General features: G+C 45.4%; 1 protein-coding gene across 1 annotated transcript in view; it reads left to right on the top strand.

The window, feature by feature from the left end:
- PLEKHG1 (pleckstrin homology and RhoGEF domain containing G1) overlaps window positions 1-20,418 on the top strand; it is a 92,227-nt gene that overhangs the window by 66,222 nt on the left and 5,587 nt on the right. Inside the window, exons 10-14 of the mRNA XM_077776068.1 lie at window positions 5,266-5,299; window positions 8,035-8,130; window positions 10,139-10,177; window positions 11,902-11,924; window positions 14,075-15,719. Of these exons, the coding sequence (XP_077632194.1) occupies window positions 5,266-5,299; window positions 8,035-8,130; window positions 10,139-10,177; window positions 11,902-11,924; window positions 14,075-15,719 (1,837 nt within the window). The remainder of the gene's footprint in view (window positions 1-5,265; window positions 5,300-8,034; window positions 8,131-10,138; window positions 10,178-11,901; window positions 11,925-14,074; window positions 15,720-20,418) is intronic.

Below are 20,418 nucleotides of genomic sequence, written 5' to 3'. Positions count from 1 at the left end.
CACCTGTGAAGGAATTTGTGGATGAGGGAGGTAGCCATGTAAACAACCAACTGTTTGCCAAACAGGAAGAATTAATAGAGGTATAAACCAAGTGATGTGGAAGGTTAAAGTGTTCTGTTACAGTTGAATGAGGAAAGGAAGGAAATGCCTTTTCCCACAGTCTGGGAGGATGAGGCATATCTTTATCAAGTGGACAAAGAGGAAAACCAAGCTAAGGGAACAGCAAAACAAAAACAGAGAGAAGTGAGCGGTGCACCGTGTTCACAGCACACAGACTGTGTCGGCGGAAGGGCTGAGTCCTCAGGAGACGGGGCAGGAGGGGAGGCTGGAGAAGTGGAAGGCAGTCCGCTGGGCTCTGCGGGCCTCGGAAGGCGCACACCAGGAGGTCTGAGTGTCCTGGCCGTGGGAAGCACTGAAGGCTTTGGAGGAGGGATGGCGAGGTCTCCCCTGTGTTCTGAAAGTGTAACTTTAGAAACCATGTGACACATGAGTTGAAGAAGTGACAATGGAGCCGGAAGAAGAACGCACAAGCCACCACAATCGTCTAGAAAAGAGATGAGGGGCCCTTTGGGGGAAGCCACAGCAACAGAGGAGAAGCAGATGCGAAAGCTCTCGGAGGGGCAGAGCAATGGCGTCACCCACTAAGCACACGAGGAAGGAGAGAGATGGGAGACGAGCGTGAGTCAGGGGTTGAGCCCAGAGGATGGTGTTGAGTTCTGTGATGAGCCGCCAGGGAGAGGAACCGGTCGGATGGGAGTGAGGAGAAGCTCTGGCAGGTGCAGGTGGGTGTGAGGAGGCGGTTCGGCCCGGGTGGAAATTCAGGTCTCAGAGCTGCGATCTGGAGGCTCTCTTGACGTAGGCAGTGAGGGAGGCGCTGAGCTTTGAGAGGGTGGCCCATGAAAGTGTGTAAAGGAAAGAAGCCCTAGGAATCCCAACATCTAAGTGATCTGCCAGCAGGTGGGGACTCAGAGACCCCTGGGTGGTTAGGTGGGAGGCATAAGAAACCCCAAGGAGAAAGCTTTGCTGACAGAGGAAAGAAAGGAGCTCAAAGAGCGGGTGGGGGGCAGGAGCCTGCAGAGCTGCAGGGGGCAAAGCAGATGACAACAAAAGAGTCTGCAACTAAGAGATAAAGGAGAGGTGGGATCACAGTGAGAAGCCTGGTGTGGGTAGAGAAGGCTCTGGACGTGGGTTGTTGGCTGAGAGAAGGAGAAAGGGGAGGGGAGCCTAAAGATGCGCAGAGGGATGCTCTTTGGAAGCCATTTTGGGGAGCGGGGAGGGTGGGATCGGGAGCGCTGGGTGGGAGGTGGGTCTTGGGAAGTTGAAATCTCCTTCCCGGAGCTGGGAGAGGAGAAAGAAGACAAATGAGAGGGCCTTTGAGACGGACTTGAGTGGAGATAGGAGAGTTTGGTCTCACTGGAGTTGGCGATGATGTCATCTGTTGAGTGGGGGACTGGAGGCGCCCAGGTGGGTTTGGGCACCCAAGGGAAAGTGGAAAGGCCCAGAACACTCGTTAAAGATACGCCAGTGTGCAGAGAGGACTGCAGTGATGTGTGCACCCAAGACCCACTGAATGGGGTCCCCGTGGATCGTCGCCATGACGTCATTTAGAAATCTGCTCAGCAACTTGGAAACAAGCGTCCAGGAACCATGGCGCAGGTGGGGGCCCCAAGGCGAGGATCAGCAGGGCCAGTACTGGGGAAGGTTAACAGGACAGGGGCGGGTGGGTGCTGATCAGCACGTGGGTGCGGTGACCGAGCATGATTTCTGGGGGCCGAGTGGAGAGGGAAGCCGCCCCAGAGACTAGGCAGGGCTTGACGGCTGCTGGCTGGTGGGTCCCAGAACCGGTGTAGCAGCAGTCAGGGGTGGGCAGATGGAAATGTAGAGGTCTGTAGGTCTGTAGGTGAGGTCGGGNTTCAGAGGCAAAGCAGCTCTCGGTGCTGCTAAGGTCCTGGGGCCGCTTCTCATTGTGTATAGCTGTTCTGGAGTGGAGGGAGAAGCGGTCAGAGAAAAAGTGGCATAAGGTAAGGGTGGCGATTACATCGTCCGCAGTGACAACAGATGGTGCAGTGGTCCTTGCCGGGCGGGGCAGGGGTGACGTGGGGCAGAAAGTGGGACGATGGCCCTGAGAGTAGAACTAGGGGGAAGGAAGAAACATGAACACTGCTGAGAAAAGAGAGCCCATTTCACTCTGGGTACTTTGAAAAGCATACAAAGCCCGTTCTCGGGGGCTGTCAGCAGTGATCTTGCGCCCAGGAAGTGAATGTGCACAGGTGTGTGCTTTGAGTTACGCAGGAGTCTCACTTCATGAGGGTGCCGTGAGGTGGGAGGTATAGTTCATGCACAGAGGTGATGGCGTTTTCTTCGTGGTTACTTGGCGGGTTGCTGGCCCCGTGCCTTCGGGGCCCTTCTGAGCAATGACCCGGTGTCTCTCACCTGCCTCACCTATGGTTCTCCGGTGGGTTGAGAAAATCAAAACAGCCTGAGGACTCTGAAGGGCCGTTACAAAACGAGCCTGGCATCCATGCCTGCCGTCTTTCTCCCACACAGGATGGCAGAAACAGAATTGCAGGGAGTTTTCCCTTTATGCGTGAAGACGATCCACACAGTCGCAATGGAGCTGCATTTCTGTACCCAGATTCCCGACCCTTTTAGAACCTAAGCATTACTTGCTGAGCCACAATGTCCGGAGCACATGTCCAGTGTGCCGACTGCATGGTGCCTTTAGTTCAGCCTCAGCAAACCACCTTATGACAAAGGTCTTATTCTCCCCATTCTGGAGAGAGAAAAGCAGAAGGTCAGTGACATTAAGTGAACTGCCCAAGTTTATAGGGTGAGTGCATGAGCGAGCCTGAGTCAGACCCAGGTCTGTCTGTCTGCGGAGAGCAAGCCTTAACCATACTGGTCCCAACGGCATTGAAAGTACACTTACTAAATAGACTTTTTCCACTCTAATGTTATGATAATTTGCTACTTTATTGAAGCAGGATTAATATGAAGCTAAACTTTCCATTTCTTTCTTCAAGATTTAAAACAACTTATTTTTCTCTAAAGCTTTCAAAGTCTGTGTATTCCTATTAGATAAAAGAAATGTATAGTGGGGAATTTTTGTGAACATCGAAAAATGCATCACACCCATCTAACAATGTTACCACAGGCTGAATTCATCTTTGTAACTCTTCCCAGATTCCTTCAGTTCCTTTAACTCAGTGACGGTCCCTGGCTGACTCCTAGAGGAAGATGTGGGAATAGTACTCTCCTGGAATTAAATGTCAGGAAAAGAAAATACTGAGTTCTTAAAGTCAAGTTTATAGATACCAGGAAACTTCTTGGAAATAGCCATGTTGTTTATTCATATACGTGGTATATAAACTCACTCTCATCTAGATTGAGAATAAAGATAGAAAAGTAGAGGTTTACGCAGTTTATATAATCACCTGGTCCTGTAAAGCACCTCACAGAAACTGAGCTCACATTGGTGTTTGAAATTAATTCCGAGTCATCGCAAACTCTGAATTTTTGATAAAAATATCAGTGTTACAGAATGCATGCATTTGTTATCTCACACTTAGGGTGCCTTTATCGAGGCTTTTTTTTTTTTTTAACCTCCCTCCTCTTTTATTTATTTATTTTTAAAGTTTATTTATGTGGAGCTCGATCCTATGAATTGTGAGATCATGACCCGAACTGAAATCAAGAGTCAGACCCTTAACCAACTGAGCCATTCAGGCACCCCTTCACCTCCTTCCTTTTTAAAAACTAAATATTCCCATTTTTTTATTTTTTTAAGTTTGTTTATTTTGAGAGAGAGAGAGAGAGAGAGCGCACATAAGTGTGAGCAGGGGAGGGACAGAGAGAGAGGGAATCCCAAGCAGGCTCCTCACTGTCAGCACAGAGCCCGATGTGGGGCTTGAATTCAGAAACCATGAGATCGTGACCTGAGCTGAAATCGAGTCAGATGCTTAACCGGCTGAGCCAGGCACCCCTAAATATTACCAGTTAGCCCAAATGTTTTCGCTGTGCTATCCCAGATTGTGGCAAAATACAAGTAAAATTATTTTCAAGGTGATTCTTAGTCTAATGTTCGTCCGTTTTGTTACACAGCCCTTTAAAAATGAAAATGACATGAAAGGAGCTCTGCCTAAACTAATTTTTTCCCCTCTTTGAATCCTCAGGCAAAATGATTCATCTTAGGCTCATCAACCAGCTCTTTATATCTCCCTAAACATTAACAACATCAGCAACAATAACAATAAACAGAAGCCTCCAAGGAGGAAAGCTGTGAGGGCTGAGGTGGGAGAAAGATGCGTGAAGGAAGCCGGAATCAGGGTTTATCTGGCTCAGTCCCTTGGCGGGTGGCTGGTGACTTTGTTGGGTTGAGGGCCCGTCATTTGGGCCTAGTAGCAACTCTGAAAGCTGTCATGCCATTTATGGCCAAGAAAACACCTTGAGCTAAGAAAGCACGAGCCCCTGTCACAAACCATGTCCTCGGGGTACTTCCCCACCATAGCTCCGTTCCCCCTGCCTGGGAGATTCCAGGGCACAGGAAAGATGCTAGTTACAGACATGCCCTAGAAGCCAGGAGAGTTGGCCAAGGATAATCACAGAGCATTTGGAAGGAGGAAAGCTGGAAACTACCAGCAGCCTTTTTTACAACAGTTTGAAACAGTTATAAGGCCCCAGGGATTTGGAGAAGGCTAAAGGTGCAGATCTCAGACCCCTGTCCCTTAAGCCTTTGGTTTGATAGGTCAGGGTTGAGTAGCAGGGATCTACATTTTATAATGAGCTGACCGCCAGATGCTAGGTTTTAGAAACTTTGGTGAAAGGCTCCCCGCACTGCCTCCTTCACTCTTTTTCTCTCTCCTCCCCTTATTCTCTCTTTCCTCTTCTCTTTCCTTCCTTCCTTCCTATCTCTGTCTTCCCTTCACTCCTTCCTTCTTTCCATCCTCTCTCTCTATCTTCCCTTCTCTCCTTCCTTCCATTCTCTCTCTCTCTCTTTCTCTTCCCTTCTCTCCTTCCTTCCTTCCTTCCAGATGGGGGCTGTAAGCATCTGTGTAGCACCTGCTATCCACAGAAGATACTCATTTGTCTGAAGCCCTTGAACTCTGTGCTAATGCCTAGAAGAAATAAGGAGGGTTTTTTTTTTAAGCTTTAAAAAAAAAATCCCTTATTCAGGTGGGATAAGACCTGTATTACGATAGTGATGGGTTGTTTAAAGAAAAAAACCAAAAAGTAATTGTAGTTATAGATACGCTTTCTTTCTTACAGGCCAAGCAAGCAATACTTGAAATGGATGCCATTCGTAAGTTTTGTTTTCTTAATACAATTTGAAATCTTATTGTCTGCTTGTATCTGTCATCTTTTCTATCTCAAAGTTTATAAAAATGTCAATTGTAAGAAAGGCTCAGTTCTTTATTCAGTTTTTTAACAAATAGAGCTGGCAGAGAGGATAATCCCTTTCTTATGCATTCACTCGTTTGTGTATTGATTTTGCCCGTTTTATGTGGGAGTCACCTGATGGCCGGCCACATGGCTAGATCTCCTGTGTCAGATACACGTGTAAAATACGCTCCCAGGGTCAGCTCTCACCCTCCCCTCCTCCACCACCAAAATCAAGGTCTTACCCCCATTTCCGACTACACCCCACTGGAGGAAAAGTCTGTTGATTACCTGCGAGAATCATGTCAACGAGGTAGTGAATGGTTTCCCTGATGTAGCTCAAATTTTAAAATCACCACTGCTCCACACGTGTGACTGTACTTCTAGGCTTATAAAAACAGGCAGAAAATAAATAGAAGTGAGGTCTTTCCTAGAACATAAAACCTTGTTCAACACCATTGATCAGTTCTTGTTCTCTCCCAGATTAAAGAGACTAAAAGGAGAATCAGTGGCTTTAAAGACTTACAACTGGGTCTTAGCAAAAACTTGTACATAAAACGTCTGAAATTACTGACTTTTGAGGAATGTTTCCCCAGGTGCAAACACTGAGTCTTGCACCTTCCGTGCCGCTGGTGGTTAACTCTCCAGAGGAAATGAAGTGTTAGTGGGGGAGAAAGATGAGCTCCCTCAACACGTGGCTTCTCCTGAGAGATGATGGGAGGTGACCCAACCTGAGGGCTAGGCTGGGGCCTGCTGCCCTGTCTTCTCTAACCACCCCCCATCTCCCACATTGGCCTCACTGCTGTCACCACAGAGCCTGCTTGGCATTCTCTGTACCCCTCCCCCAACCTCACTGCCCCTCCCCTGCTTGCGCGCGCGCACTTTCTCTCTCTCTCTCTCTCTCTGAAAATAAACATTGAAAAAATAAGATTTTTTAAAAATAAAAACACTCTAAAGAGAAGGCAAAGTCATGGATGGGCATGTAAGAATTAGGACGGAAGGGGAGGTGCCTGGTGGCTCAGTTGGTTAAGCATCTCGCTCTTGATCTTGGCTCAGGTCATGATCTCACGGTGTGTGATATCAGGTCCCACTGACAGTGCTGAGCCTCCTTGAGATTCTCTCTCTCTCCCTCACTTTCTGCCCCTCCCTGGCATGGGCTCTCATTCTGTCTCTCCCACTCAAAATAAATAAACTAATAAATAAATAAATCTGTCTAAAAAATATAAAGAATTAGGAGGAAAGGTAGAGAAAGATGGGCATTAAAGGAGACCCTATTTCTATTCATTTACTCATTCTCAGGCTCTGGGTGCTAGTTCATGGACACCATTAAGATTCTTTGAGCGCACCCACAGAATTATTTCACGCTGCTAATTGGTGCCTCCCTTTCTTCCAGGCCCAGGACTAGGCTAGAGCAGCCCAGCCTAGGGAAATAACCTCATTTGCCCCACCCTGACTTTGGACTTGACTGGGTAGGAATAGAATAGGCCAGTCCGTTGGGCCAAAAGCCCTCATTTATGTACGTTTGCCATTGACATTGGACCAACGTATGTAGTCTTTACAGTCCTTAGAACTCCCTCAAGCTTTAGACAGCCTTTGGAGAGCCTTAACCCTATTATGGCCATGTCCTAAAATTGTTTACCCTCAGGCTTCAGGGTGCAGATAGTCCCTGAATATGCTGCAGTACTTTAGGATTAGATCCAATTTTCCTTTTTTTTTTTTTTTTTAATGCTTATTGATTTTTGAGAGAGAGCGTGTGTGTGAGAGAGAAGGAGAGGGAGAGAGGGAGTCCCAAGTAGGCTCCACATGGTCAGTGCAGAACCCAACTCGAGACTCGATCTCACAAATTGTGAGAGCATGACCTGAGCCAAGATCCAGAGTGGGACGCTTAACCGACTGAGCCACCCAGGTGCCCCTGGACCCCATATTCTTAATCTAAAGTCTGTGTACTCCTTAGATGGACGGAAAGATATAAACGCTGAAATTAAATGAAAATCCCTTTTCTGTTAAGAGAACCTAACGCATTCATCAAATGTTCAAAGGAGCAATGTCTAGAAAAATACCGAGAGTCCCTGCAGCAGAGGCAGGAACGGCCCGACATCCTCCACCACACCCCCCACGGACACCTCGTGACGTTGTGCTTCAGTTAAATTCTGCACACGGCTTTGCCCTGACAGAGCCTGTGTTGCGGCTCATCACCACCGTCTGTCTGGGGCCTCGTGAGCAAGTTCAGCTGCGATGACTTTTATTTGAATAGAATTTTCTGCCCTCTGTGGGCCATTGTGTTGCAGGTGACCCGGCGTGGCAGTAGGATGTTAATCACACCTTATTCATTTTAAGTAACTTTCTGCAAAGGGTAGAGCCAATGGTTATGGCTCTTTCTGCTAATGAGCAAAAAAGAGTGCAGAGAGAGCCTGTGTGTGTGCATGCGCGCGTGTGTGTGTCCATGTGTGAGAGAGGGGGAGGGGAAAGAGAGTGCACACGTGTGCAAAAAAAGGCACACGTCCTTGCCGACAGACTCCCAGAAGTCCCCATGAGTGTTCAACACCAGTTACGGAAGGAGAGACTATACTGTGTCTGATATCCAAACCAAGCCATACCAATTTTCTGAGAAGCCACTGAACACCTTGTTCTTATCGGTGCATATGGTTTTCTTTTCAGACTATCCTGGTTTCTGCTACAGTCCTGAGGGGGAGACGAAAGCATTCTGTGGTTCTAAAGACGGTTCTGCTCCGTATCGGCCGAGAAGAAAATCTGGTAAATAGGATGTTGTGATTAAAGTGTAATAATTTGGGGGGACTAGTAATGAAAGATCCTTTCAGTCTGGCCAAAAAACGAAAAAACCAAAAACCAACACGTTTCCTGTCTGGTTTTGAGCTCACTGACAGTTTGAATACGTTTGAAGCTGCCCTAAGATGGGGATGTCAAGCTTTCGTTCTAGAACTTTTCTATGTAGCTCTCTGTTTTCCAGGGAATGTAAAACCTCTCAGTCCACTAATTCTGCTTCGCATAGCTTCTTACAGGTACTTAAAGCCTATTTACTATCACTGGGAAAAGTTGTATCCTATAAATGACACGTACAAACCATCATTCAGACCTAACCCTTTAACACGTGTTTGCTGAACCAGACACTGTGTAGGATTCTCTTAGCCCTCGGGTATATTTTTCATTTAAATCAGTATTTGTTGAGTGCCTACCTAACCCACTATGCTGTGGACTGGGAATGCAAGAATATATAATATGCATGATTCCCGCTTGTGAAGGGGTCGTAGCCCAGTGGGAGTCAAAAAGGGTAAGTAAGTACCCGTCCGTATAATGAGGCTGTGGTGGAGGTTGAGTAGATGGAGCAGCAAAGGAAAAGAGAGAGATTAACTCTCTAGGAAGGTGAGAAGGCTTCCCAGAGCAGAGGACCCGGGATAGAGTCTGGGGGCTGAGGAGACAGATAAGGTGGGAATAGCATGTGCAAAGGCCCTGAGACTTGCACCAGTGTGCCTTAGATCAGACCTCCATAGCCAGTTGTTCAGTCTGGCCGGAACATGGGATGAAGCTGTGGGTGGAGGTGCAGACGTGCACGGTAAGCCAGAAAGAAAAGCAGCTGGAGCTGCAGAGGGGGGCCTAAGCGCAAGAAGGTATGAACTTGATCCTGCAAGCTACAGAAGGATTTTAAACAATGGAGCATTTTCCTTTTATATAGAGAATTCTGGGGGTGCCCGGGCGGCTCAGCCAATTAAGTGCTGACTCTTGATTTTGGCTCAGGCCAGGATCTCACAGTTCACAGGATCGAGCCCCGTGTTGGACTCTGCGCTAACAGCATGGAGCCTGCTTGGGATTCTCTCTCTTCCTCTCTCTCTGTCCCTTCCGTGCTCGCACTTCCTCTCTGTCTGTCTTTCAAGATAAACAAACATTTAAAAATTTTTTAAAGTGAATTTAAAAAAAGGAATTCCGATTTTATGTAGAAACGGAAGTAGGCTGTCTGTCTAGCCTGGAGGAGAAATGATAAAGATACGGGCTTAGGGGGGCATTATTGGGACCCCACAGGATTGAGATGGATGAATACAGGAGAAATGTACAATGACGTCCTGGCATTTAACTTGGGTGGGTAATGTCAGTGAAAANGGGGGAGGGGAGGGGAGACGGGTCTGAGGCAGGCTGGTTTTGTTCATTCTGTGGATATCTTGGGGAAATGTCACAGTAGCAGTAAGCATTTGAGGTCTGAGGCTTGGGACAAGGGTCTGCCTTAAGGACATAAATTTGAACACTGTCAGCGTATAGGTAGTAGTTAAAGCTAAAGAATTTGCTCTTCTGGTTGTTGGTAGGGTGCTGTTCTGTTGTGTGACCCCTGATTGCACAAACTTAAATTTTAAAAAATTTTTAATGTTTATCTTCTTTTGAGAGAGAATGAGACAGAGCATGAGCAGGGGAGGGGCAGAAAGGGAGGGGGACCCAGAATCCGAAACAGGTTCCAGGCTCTGAGCTGTCAGCACAGGGCTAGAACCCAAGAGTCGTGAGACCATGACCTGAGCCAAAGGGAGATGCTTAATCAACAGCCACCCAGGCGCCCCTGCACAGCTTAAATTTTAGCCTACAGTTTTGTTGGAGTGAATATCTTGTTATTAAGTGTCTCTAACCAGTGGGCTTCAGGTATATTTGATTTAAAAAAATTCTAGAGCTCAGTTAATTTGCCTGTAAACTAATAATTCATTTATAAAGAAAGAATATCTTGATTTGGTTTTGCAAATGATGATGGTCTTATGCTTTCTCCTAGAACCTTCCTCAAGATCACATAAAGTTTTGAAGACCAGTGGTAAGTTCTAAAATATTTTTCTTTTTTCACTCTTGTTGATATCCACTAAGTTAAACCGTATTTTTAAAAAAACACCAGATGAATTATGAATTGACACATTTGATTCACTTCTATAAATGATAGTGTCCCGTTTTTAAGTATAAAACCAAATGATAGAAAATGTTTGCAATATAGATAACTGGCATAAGAAGATTAATATCCCTATTATGTAAAGAAATCCCATACATCAAAAAGAAGAGACAAAGGACTCTTTTTTAAAGGCAGAGAGGGGCGCCTGGGTGGCTCAGTGGGTTAAGCATCCAACTTCGACTCAGATCATGATCTCATGGTTCATGAGTTCAAGCCCTGTGTCAGGTTCTGTGCTAACAGCTCAGAGCCTGTTTTGGATTCTCTGCCTCCCTCTCTCTCTGCCCCTCCCCTGCTCATGCTCTGTCTCTCCCTCTCTCTCTCAAAAATAAATAAACATTAAAAAATTTTTGTAATAAAAAAAAGACAGAGACCATAATTGGGCAGTTTCTCAGAAAAAGCACAAGCTGTCAGTAAGATATGTAAATGGTCACCCATGCTAGTAATCAGAAAATTGTACTTTTAAAGGAGATAAATGGAGGAGGAGGGGAGCAGTAAACTCCACCAAAAGATAAAGAAAAACAGGCACTCCAGAATGAATGGTGTGTCAATTTCTCTAACCTTTTTGGAGCAAAGTTTGGTAAAAGCCACTTAAATTTAAAACGTGCATTTGCCCTTGACTTGGCAATTTCACTTTTTTTCACTTTTCTAAATTTCATGAGGCCACTGCCTGTATAGACATGCTGACACAAGTGTGGCTAGATTGTGTGTGTGTGTGTGCGCGCACGCGCTTTGTAGGTTTTGTAATAGGACAGCCCATCAAATGCCCACCTAGCAAGAAGAGTTAAGTAAACTGTATATCCTGGAATACTGTGTAGAATATTCTGCAGTTGTCAGTAAGAATAGAGTACCTCCCTATCTACTGACCAAAGTGTCTACATACATTTAGCAGGAAATGCAGTGCTGCGTTTTGCACCTTTATTTCAGAAACAACACCATGCATCGTAGTGGGCTGGGGTCAGTGGGTATGAGACCGGAAAAGAGGACCATCAATCTGCAAGTGTGGCCATCTGCACGGGGTGGGATTCGTGGAGAGGTTGCGATCACTGTTTACTTTCTATGCTTCCGTAAATGAACAGTTTCATTACCATGATACGCTCATCATCAAGGTAACCAGAAAGGGCATCTGTAAGGATGTGTCTACGCACACCTCCCCCAGAAGCCCACCTGCTCCCTAGCACAGCGCCACGGTGACCCCAGTGATAAACGCTGTCTGTTGCATTCAGTTAAAACCAATAAATGTTTACAAATTAACAGAAGCATAGTCTTATGTAAGTAATTTTCTTGGCTTGGAGCATGTACTTCAGATAATACGTATTGAGGAAGCTTTTGAAACATATTAACATGAAATCGGTCTGTTGCTCGCAGGGATTAAGAAGATACTTAACACTCAGATATATGTAAGGTTGTTTTATATACAATACAGATATAACTAGGATAGACTGAGAGGCATTTTCTGAAAATTAGGTTTAAAGGGCCCAGAAGCCTCTCCGGGTTCAGTTATTAACAAGTTTTAAAGTCCTAGGAAAGAGGAGTGTTCTATATATGAGATACATATTTAATCCTCAAAAGTTTTTTTAAACCTTTTTATTTTTCAGAAACAGCACAAGACATCCAAAAGGTAAGCATTATTACATTTCTTATTTTGAAATGTTTACATAGGGAGAAGTACCCTTATATATCTCATCCCCAGCTTGTATTCCAAATAGAAACACTGATTTTACATCTCGAGGTAGATTTAAGTAAGGACTAATCATTTTAATGTCTCCCCCACCCCCGCTACTTCATCTGTCAGAACGAAGGCAATGGTTTCTCCATCCCTCTGTCGCACCCTCACCTCCAAAGCTGTAAGGTTACTGAGGGTGTAACACCTGCACCCTGAATGCTAGTGTGGTCCACCGCACGGTGCCCACAATGCTGTGAATTCAAAAGTGGATTCAAATCCATTTCTGTTGCTCCTAAGCTGTATTAACTACAGGCAAGTTGTTAACCTTACCAAGACTTAGTTTTTCAATGTACAAAATTGTCACAAAGATTAAATGCAAAAATATGTTTTTAAAAGCACTTAATACAGGGGCATGTGGCTGGCTGAGTCAGTAGTGTGTGACTCTTGATCTCCGAGTTGTCAGTTCGAGCCCCATTTGGAGTGCAGAGATTACTTAAAACCTTTTTTTAAAAAAGTGCTTAGTACAGAATCTAGAACAAAGCAAGTGCTCCACAAATGGCAGCTATTCTCATATTATTATCAATAGCCATAATGCCAAGCATGTAGAAAAACCGTGGGGGAAAAATGTTCTTCACGGCCCTAGTGAAAATCAGCATGCCTCAGTGAGGTGTATAAACCACACACATCTATGGTGTACCAAATCCTCAGATTGATTATTCCTAAATCTAAGAGCTTCTTCGGTTCTCCTGGTGATTTGTTCGATGTAAAATATCAGTTCCCAAAGTCCAAAGTTTCAAGTAATTACCCTTATTAAAATATATTGTGATATTAAAAAAATGCAGGTTTCCTAAGTTTCCAAAATGTCTGGAAATCTTTCTTTAAGAAGCTATTAACAAAACCCTTTTGTTACACTTCCACAGTGGTTTGTCACAATTTTATTAATTAATACTACCTTGTTTTATTTTTACAAAATGTAGCTACTGGGTGCCCATATTTTATAAACACGATACCAGTACAGCCTGAGTAAGAGAAAAAGGAAGAGATATTAAAGGGTGAGGAAAGAAAATACAGCCATAAATATAATCCTGTATATATATTTGTGTGTGTGTGTGTGTGTACATCCCTATGTGTGTATATTCCTCGGTTCCTAGTCCTCAAATGTTCCACATTTGACCACGTGAAAAAAAGTGAGCACAAGATTAAATGACTGAGATTTTTTTTAGTTTTTAATTTTTAATAGAAAAATAACATTCAAGATGACATTTTATTCTTGCCTTCCCTACACTTCCCTTCCCTCCCTGATGCACAGGCAGGCAGGCCGACATATTGCCAAGAGATTATCCCAAGAAAATATGTATCCCAGTTTCATGGACAAGTGATAAAAACTTCTTGCTCATTGGACTGTTCTAATAGGTTACTATAGTGCTTCGATCAGAATATGTGTCCCTGGTACTAATGAGTTTGAACTGGTCTTAACCCTTTCAACTCTTTGAAGCTAATCCTTCTACTACCAAGGTCATCAAAGGGCAATCTACCCCCTGTCTGCACAATCGAGCTCTGTCAGGAAAGGTTCCAAGTTATGAAAGACCCCATTGGTTTTTTTTAATTAGAAATTGTTAATGTCACTCATATTTTACTCCCTAACAAGGATCTAAATATTACTTAATTAAATATATTTTGAGAGAAAGTAAAAAGTTCACCAGCTCAATAGTGGATTAAGTTAAAATCCTGCATCAAAGGCTCTTTGCTCCAATCTATAAACCAGGGCAGTGCTGGTCAAGTGCAAGGTCTGCAGATTTGAGGGAAAGCCTGAGGTGTGCAGTCAGATTACTAACAGAGGCTCTGGTCACCAGAAACCACAATGAGGCTCCTAGGAGTCAAGCCTCAAATAGGGACCAGGTACCATGGCCCTTGATACCTATGAATGTCCGTTTATATAATGTTATTTGCCAAGTGCACCTTGGAATGATTTGAATTATCTAAGAGTTTTCTGTATTTTGCCGACTCCCTGCAGCGGGGAGACGCAATGTGTAAAACCAGGAAAACGCCATGTGTTAGGTGTCTGTGGCAGTACAGTCTAATCAATGCGTTTCTCTCCACCTCAGGCCTCCAGAGAGGAGGGGTCTCCCCAGCGGACCTCAACGGGGCCATCTCCCGCCCAGAGGAACAGTCAGCCGAGCAGTTCTGCCATTCTCAGCGTGCTTCGTGGGGGCGGAGCCATCCGAAACATCTGGACGGACCACCAGATCAGACAGGCCTTGTTTCCTGGCCGTCGGTCCCCTCAGGAGAACGAAGATGACGAAGATGACTATCAGATGTTCGTGCCCTCCTTCTCCTCCTCGGACCTGAACTCAGCCAGACTGGGTGAAGACAGCACTTCCAGTCGCCCTTGCAGTTGGCACATGGGACAGATTGAATCCACAGAGACCGCCAGCTCTGGCCACCGGGTTGTCAGGCGGGCCAGCAGTGCTGGCGAGAGCAACACGGGCCCTCCCGAAATAAGAATCAGGGACGGTGGTGGCCCTCAGTACAGCCCCCGGAGGGAACTGCGGAGTGACCCTAAAGCTGAAGGGCAGGAAGGAATGACTCCCTTTGGGTCATCAATAGAGTTGACTATTGATGATATAGACCATGTCTATGATAACATAAGTTATGAGGACTTAAAACTAATGGTTGCTAAACGGGAAGAGGCTGAGTCCACACCTCCCAAAACAGCCAGGGACTCTGTTCGCCCCAAGAGCACTCCGGAGCTGGCCTTCTCAAAGACGCAGGCCGACCACGAGAAGACCTCTCTGCACACAGTGAGGGACGGAGTGCTAACAGGTCACCAGGCGTCGAACCAAAGCACACACGAACCCCAGATGGTTGAGGAAAACATCTATGATACGATAGGGCTCCCAGATCCGCTCTCACTGGAGTTCAAGTGCAGCAGCCTGAAGCGACCCAAGAGGAGCACCTTCTTGGGTCTGGAAGCCGACTTCGCATGCTGTGACAGTCTGAGGCCCTTCATGTCCCAGGACAGCCTCCAGTTAAGCGAGGACGAAACTCCTTACCACCAGGGCCCCTCTGATAATGATTACTTGAGTTTGCTCTATAACTCTTTCAGCTGTAACCTGTCCGTAGCCGATAAATCAATATCCGATAAACTGTCTGAAGAAGTAGATGAAATCTGGAATGACCTGGAAAATTACATCAAGAAAAATGAAGTCAAAGCTAGAGACCGGCTCTTGGCGGCATTTCCCGTCAGCACAGAGGACGCGCCGGACAGGCTGTACTCCGAGAGCACGCCTGAGCTGGGCAGAGACGTGGCGCGTTCCGTGTCCACGCTTTCGCTTCCGGAGGGCCGTGCTTTCCTCACACCGCTGAAAGACAAGCCTGGCAGACCTATCCGGGCCAACTGCCCGTTTGAGGAAGACCTGATTTCTAAAGAAGGCTCCTTTATGAGTCTTAACCGGCTGTCCCTGGCCAGTGAAACACCTCCCATGGAAAATCCCTATGACTTCGCCAGCAGTGGTCTGTCCCAAACAGACTTGGAAACCCCTGACCCTGGGATGGACGCCACAGATAAGACAAGAAGCAGGGTTTTTATGATGGCCAGGCAGTACAGTCAGAAGATCAAGAAGGCAAATCAACTTTTAAAAGTGAGAAGCCCAGAGTTGGAGCAGCCACCGGCCAGCCAGCAGCAGAAGGCCACGCACAAAGACCTGGCTGCCATCTTAGAAGAAAAGAAGCAGGGGGGTCCTGCCATCGGTAGGTTCCTTCACACTGCTTTGCTTCCTTCTTGAAAGTAGGATGTGAGGGCAGCTTTCAGGCTCCAAATGTCCTTAAACCTTGAGAATATTGCCACTGAGACGTTCATTCTCTCATACTGAGACCACTGACTTACTAACTGACACTGACAAGGCCGTTGCTAACCTTTCCCCACTTTCGGCTCACAGTACCACGCAAGCTGGAGCGAGGTGTGGTCTCAGAGGGTTTTGTTGTATGTGTAACACTGTCGCTGCAGACTTGATGTTTTAAGACATGTCCTGTAATCTGAAGTGTGACAAAAGGCAATCGGTTGAACTTGTGGCATCACGTAGAGCCTTTCCCCGTGAATCAGTGTGCTGGCAATGAGCAGTGGCTCAAGTAGGCTTTGAGGATTTGGAAAAGTATGGAATAGGGTTGTTCCAGAACCCCAACGAAAAATGCCGACTCAGAAAGTACCCCTAACAGAGGAAAAGGAGTCCTCTTTGTACTTTTTAAAAGCTGGTTACATTTCATACCTTAGTTGTTTTCATACGTATTTCCATTACCAGTTGTTTTGTGGTGTTGTTTTTTTTTTTTTTAACAGCAGCTGTCATGCATTTAATACTGTGTCACCTGGTATTCTCACATAACTTCCAAAAAGCTTAATCCTTTAGTCAAGCCTCCTTTCTGGGGCAGAAAGCTGGGATCTCGGGTATGATATTGGTAGGACTGGGGTTAAAGGTTTGACTTCTTTCTCTGTTATAAAGAAGTACATAGACCAAACTTGACCCTGATCATGGTGGAAGGACACATAAGTGAATGAGACATGACTGTCACAGAAAGAAGAAACCCGAGGGCGCTCTGGCTCTCACCTCAGGAGCTTTTCACCTCTAGACCCAGAGAAATTTCCGGGGGTAGGCCCAGGAATCTGCAGTTTACAACAGTGCAGCCTATTGATCCTATTTTTTAAGAATCCCCACCCTAGATTTTTCTGACAGAGCACCACCTCAGTATCAAATGAGAGGAGACCTTTCTCCGGTTAAAAGTAAAACCCAGGTGTCTCAGTGTCGAGGCATACTCAGGTAGTCAGCAGGATGGTGCCATGGCTTGTCTGCCCAGACTAATGCCACTAACCCCCTCTCTTGGAGATTGCTTTCTTTCTCTCCGTGGAAACCAAAGAATAAGAAGGGGATCTCCAAACTCAAAATGAAGTCACAAGTTACATGACGAGACTGTGCAGAGAATTTTTTTCAAGTTTGGGAGTATTCAAGAGCTGTCTCAAGCTTTCCTCTTTTTCTAGAACTAATCACCCAGTTAATTTTCCTAACAATTAGGGCAGGTAAGCCCTGGAATTGCTATCTGAAGGATGTTGCAGACTCTCTTGAGTTGTTCTTCTTTTTAAATAAAATAAAGGTAAAAAGGGAATTCTGTATGAATGTGAGAGACTAGATGGGCATATATTTTTCTCCTTGCAAGAATAGCCTTGAATTGATTTGTATCCCTTTCCCAACGCTAGCATTGCTAAGCTGGGTCATCATTACACGTGGAAAAAATGACTGGGTCCCGCTGCAGAAAGACTCTTAGGGGCCAGCGATGGCATTGGAAACCACAGGGCAACTGCTGACCACAGTGGGGCTACAGAGAAATCTAGGACTAAGGTTTCTAGCAATGGTGGATTATACCAGCAGACTGTCCTGTAAAAAGTGGTAAATCACCTGACCCAGGCCATTTAGAACATGGACCATCTATTAACATGAGAAACACAATAGAAGCATGTCCTTCAACGCTATATCTTTAGGGCTTACAACCACTTTGAATAGCCTTCCTTTTTACCTACCTTTTATGTACTGATAGGGTTTCCCTTTGGGGTTTTCTTTTGCTTCTTTTTTATTTTTGGTTCTCTTTTTGCTTTTATCTACCTATGTCTTCTTGGGATCCCCTAAGATCTTGTCTCGGCTTTGCATCTGGGTCCTTTCTTGACATGATGGGCTACTCCCGACGTTCTCCCTGACCACGAGGAGGAGATCTCTCCAAAGTCATCTTCTGAGAGGGGGGTCTCCCCCACTGTCTGGCAGGAGCACGTCCCTAGGGCCTGCCAGCTCTTGGACCTGAGGAATCGTCCACCTGGGTGGATCGAGACCACTTCCTGTGCCCACTAGGCTTTCAATCAGTTGACATGATGACTCCTTTTCTCTCTCTTGTTTATCTGGGCACAGGACGTCATAATCGAACGGACCGATTCTCCAGACTTCTTCGTATGGGCCTTGCCACTTTGCCAGGAGCTTGCTCTCGGTGTTGTACGGAAGGAGGAACGCCCTATTCACCTGCTGAAACTCTCGAGCACCTTTATTGAACTCTCTGGCGGGGGGTCTACAGGCCCCGGGTCAGATTTCTGCCTATAAATCACCCAACCAGGTCTAGTCACCCATATGTGGGCATTCTTGTTCTGTCAGACCTCCCTCCTGATAGTCTTTGAGGCCACGAGGCCTTTGGGTTCCCTCTTTGTGTAAAGTAGAGAAGGCCACATAACATTTTAGGCTTTGGTCTACTTCTCAAGCAGCATCAGAAACATTGATATTAATCCTCTGTCTTGAAAACCATGTATTTCATACTTTTCTCAGCAAGGATCACTTCTGGAATCCCAAGAACACCACCTTTGAAATGAACAAAAGAGAAAGAAGCCAGGAACAGCCCTCGGGTTGTCACATAATGATAATATACATGTTGTATAAAGACTGTTAATGCCAGAACTAAGGATGGTGGGGACCTTTGAACCAGCTGACTGATACTAAGGTTTTTAGACTAGAAGTGTCACCTTGGGCTGGCTCTTTTCCTCACATCTGACTAAAGAACTCTATTTAATAACAGCTGTTGCTTAGGAAGTATTCTCTTATTCACATTTCCACCAAACGAGCGATAGACTCTCTTAGAATGCCAAGCTGAGAAAAAAACAAAAATGCCACAACTTAGATAGCTCAGTATATTATCTCCTTGTAAGATACTTTTTATTCCAAATCTATAAATGGTCAACTTTTTATTATCCAGAGGTAAACTGCCCATTATGAGTTTTCTATAGGAAGCATTTTAATCAAAGCCTACTTTCCTGCTCCCTCTTTTTCTGCTCTGCCCCTGATTTTCCAGGCTGCCTTTCTACTCTTTGCGGAATGGTCTTAGGGAAAGCACAGTCATTAAAAAAAAAAAAAAATTAATGTTTATTTTTGAGAGAGAGTATGAGTGGGGGGGGCAGAGAGAGAGGGAGACACAGAATCTGAAGCAGGCTCCAGGCTCTGAACTGTCAGCACAACAGGGCTCAAACCCACGAACCAGGAGATCATGACCTGAGCCAAAGTCAGATGCTTGACCAACTGAGCCGCCCAAGTGTCCTAAACACATCCATTTTTAACACAATGCTTAAAATAAAAGGTGGCAGTCCAAAAATTATCAGAATAACTAAGTAATTTTCGAGACCAATTCCTGTCTGGAATTATGCTTGGTGCACTGTGAAGATTGTCCTCCAAGATTAAAAGCTCACGGACTAGCTGGAATGATAAAGTAGCCCCCATAAAACAACTAGCAACACAAGATTGCATGTATCCGTGTGTGCATGTCCATGCATGTATGTGCAACCAATAGCTAAATGTTATGGTCCACACTAACATAAGACTTCAGAGAAAAGAAATGGGTTAGAAAATGACTCATGGAAGGGTTGGGTTTACAGAGGGTCTTGAGAGGTAAATCAGATTTGATTACACAAAGGAAGAGGAAGAGAATGTGATTAGGAAGAACGAGGCATGAGAAATACTATGGATATTTTGGGTAATACGTGGTTTCAGATTATCTGGGCTACCATGTTCATACACAACTTTATGGTTAAACTGTGGTACTGAAATAGTTTAACCAAATGTTTTAATTTGGTTAAAGCTCTCCTTGCTTTCCCCCAAATTGTCATCTTATTGGAACGTTGTAAAAGTTCAGAGCCTCCCTGACTTAGCTGGCTGTGGGATCAGGTCCAGGGCCACAGTATAGACGATAGTGGTTTGGGCAGAACCATTTGACTTTCAGGTGGGACTGCTAACCAGTGGCTATGCCTTAAAGTCCAGCTGCCTTTGTTTGGATTTCATAGTTAAGGAAACGTTATAAATTTCAGAATGGCTAACATGAGCATCTTGGTTCATGTAGACTTTCTTAAAGTGGTTTGTTTTTTTCTTGGGGGGGGGGGGTTATTTTTGAGACAGAGCACAGGCAGGGAAGGGGCAGAGAGAGAGGGAGACTAAGAATCTGAAGCAGGCTCCAGGCTCTGAGCTGTTAGTGCAGAGCCCGACGCAGGACTCCAACCCATGAGCTGTGAGATTATGACCTGAGCCAAAGTCAGATGCTTAACCAACTGAGCCACCCAGGTGCCCTAATACTTACAACTCTTAAGGGGTTGCCAAATTAAATTGGTGTTAAGAATCTTTACTAGGCCATTTAAGGAATAATAGTTCAAGTTTTTGTTACTAGACATTCTAAACTAATATTCTCTGTTCTTCCAAGGAATTGGACTTGAAAACCCGAAGTATCTGAGTGTAGGATCTGTCAGAAGTTATGGGGCGCCTGGGTGGCTTAGTCGGTTAAGCGTCCGACTTTCGCTTAGGTCATGATCTTGCAGTTCGTGGGTTCGGGCCCCGTGGCGGGCTCTTTGCTAACAGCCAGCTCAGAGCCTCGAGCCTGTTTCAGTCTG

Source organism: Crocuta crocuta, unplaced genomic scaffold (genome assembly GCF_008692635.1).
Source record: "Crocuta crocuta isolate KB4526 unplaced genomic scaffold, BGI_CrCroc_1.0 scaffold25, whole genome shotgun sequence".
Classification (NCBI taxonomy): Eukaryota; Metazoa; Chordata; class Mammalia; order Carnivora; family Hyaenidae; genus Crocuta; species Crocuta crocuta.
This window is presented reverse-complemented; position numbering and strand designations above follow the sequence as displayed.